Source organism: Beauveria bassiana, assembly GCF_000280675.1.
Source record: "Beauveria bassiana ARSEF 2860 unplaced genomic scaffold BBA_S00016, whole genome shotgun sequence".
NCBI lineage: Eukaryota > Fungi > Ascomycota > Sordariomycetes > Hypocreales > Cordycipitaceae > Beauveria > Beauveria bassiana.
Genome location: NW_007930851.1, coordinates 491,451 through 493,841, shown reverse-complemented (window position 1 = coordinate 493,841; position 2,391 = coordinate 491,451). Strand labels below are relative to the sequence as shown.

Below are 2,391 nucleotides of genomic sequence, written 5' to 3'. Positions count from 1 at the left end.
GGGGGGGGGCCATCAGGTGGTTCGAGTTGACGCCTGCCCATCAGTCTTTGTCGCAACGCCCCGACTATCTGTTGTGGCGGCGTTCGCAGTGGCGAATTCTGTTATGTGTCGGTTGCGGTCTGCGCAGTTCGCCGTCGACATGTGCCGTCGCCTTCTTTTGCGCCTGCGCACTCTGCTGCACCTCCTCGGCATTCTTTGCTTGTGCGGCGTCGGCCGTCGTCGTATCGTGCCAGTTGCCCGCGCCGCCGCGACCGGCCAGCATGCCGTGCTGGTGGTGGCTGCTGTTGTTGGAGGCAGCCACCGCGGCCGCGGCGTCTGTGGCCGTCACCTGCGGGCCCGAGCCGCCGGCTTCGAGATCCTGCAGCCTTCCCTGCGTGTGGGCAGCGGCGTCGGGCTCCGATACGATGTTGCCCGCGCCGCCGCGGCCGGTCAGGGTTGGTGCCGACGCGGGCTGCGTAGCGCGGGCGACTTGGCTCTTGCTAGGCGCAAGCGGCACTGCGTCCTTCTGCGCGCGAGAGGCATCTTGTTAGCTAATAGCTGCTAGTTATGCTGACGACATGGCAAGCCCAGTTCGGCAACTCATGCTTGTCTTTTGCGTGCGGCGCGCAGCGTCCGCTTCCAGCTCTAGAAAGGGGGGGGAAAGCATACATTGACCGGGGCAGAGTGGTAGTTGCCGGCCCCGCCACGGCCTACTCTGACCATGGTATCCGAGGTCATGTTGGCTTTGTGTTTTGCAGCGAAGAGTAATCTTTGCAAGGGTTGGGAATTCTTCCTCTTGGCCCTTGTTTGTTCTTCTTTTTTTCCCTTTTTCTGTGACGCCAAAGTCGAAACCGGGACTGTTTTATCGCACGCCAACCCTAAAACTAGCTAAAAACTTTCTAGGCTGTTTATGCCTCGTAGCGCGTCACAAGGAAACAAGCTCGGTTGAGAAAGCGTCTGTCGCGCATTGACAGCTTTCCTATGGAGTAGTGGAGCATAGAATGCCTGGGCGGATGATTCAGTGGCTGAAGACGGCCAAAAGTACTTGCCGCAAGGTGCAAAGCGTTTATCAACAGTCAATGAACACCAAGATCAATCGTAATCGCACCCAAATAACAGGCTGCTACTTTGCTTCTTCAACGGTCTTTCGAACTCGAGCCCAAGCTTGCTTCGAAGGCTCTGGCTCGTCTCCTCAGATAACAGAAAACCGGGGCGTTGCCATGAGTTTCGCGCGGTGATCCAAGGGGACATGTAATGCGGCCTTTGATGGGGGCATTAACTTGACTGTGTGCCAACACAAAAAGTAATTGGAGAACTCGGATCAAGTTATGTTCATAGCATGACAGTTGGGGGCCAGATCCAGAACATTATGGGCATGAAAGAGGACTGTGTATTGATAAGGAGGCAGCGCTGTTAAAGGACAAGGGAAGGTGTAAGTGGTATCTGAAACGGCTCTCGCCAGTTTCGGACACGATCGGCTACCAAGAGACGGGAAGGCCCGGGAGATGTTTAGCTTCCAGTAGTGTAATCAAGTATGACAAAACTGCTCCTATGGTGTTGCTCTCTTGGCATGGTTTAAAAGGCGTTTGGGACCGAAGAGGGTGCGCATCACCTGCGCTGCTCGTCAACAAATCAAATATTGACATCCAAGATGCTCAAGCCTCCATCGGGGTGAAGATGATGGATGCTCTGAGGATGTCAATGCTGCATCGATGCTGTTGACTTGGACGGTATGAACAACACTTGACAAGAAGCACTGCCGCGAGTCAAGATCAGCTCTTTGATAGTGTCTTCAAAGACTGACTCGTTGGAGTTTGCAGCATGCTTGATACGTATTTGGGTCTCATCGTAATGGTGTGCTAAAGGGGATGTGCTGGCGCTTTACTGGGCTAATGCGTGCAACAAAGCTATATTTGTAATGCGACCTGCAAGAATATATTGTATTTTTATAAGAGCGAAGAAAAAAAGAGAAAAAAAAAGGAGCAGCATAGGCAAACCTTTTGTCTCGCATGTCAGACGAAATGGGCGTGATCTGGGCTAAAGCCGGCTCGGCATAGGGTGGGGGGTCGTTGCTGGACATGCATTGCATGAAGAATCTGCAGTGGAAGCAAGCAGAGAAGCAATGGAAACGCGTAGAGCTGAAGATGGGGACTCGAGACCGAAGCGAGGCAAAAGCCCTAAGAAGCTAGCGAATTAAAGAGGGAGAGCAAGATGTAGTAGGGGATATGTGAGGGATAGGGTTTATGCGCGCATTGGTCCTCTTGCTCTGTTGCCCAGCGGGGCAGAACCGCTTGAAGGCTTGAAGGATCAAGACAGGGTACATGTCCCGCGGTGCTCTAAATAATTACTGATGCTTGCTGCTTGAGTGACAAGTACGGATCCGTATTACTGGTAAAAGTCGTCCCAAGCTGG

General features: G+C 53.5%; 1 protein-coding gene across 1 annotated transcript; it reads right to left on the bottom strand.

The window, feature by feature from the left end:
* Positions 1–64: 64 nt before the first annotated feature.
* On the bottom strand, positions 65–717 carry BBA_05968 (uncharacterized protein; the record flags this gene model as incomplete). Its single annotated transcript, XM_008601065.1, has 2 exons — positions 65–505; positions 649–717. The coding sequence occupies 2 exons, from the start codon at positions 715–717 to the stop codon at positions 65–67; spliced, it is 510 nt and encodes a 169-aa protein (XP_008599287.1).
* Between the last annotated feature and the right edge of the window lie 1,674 nt (positions 718–2,391).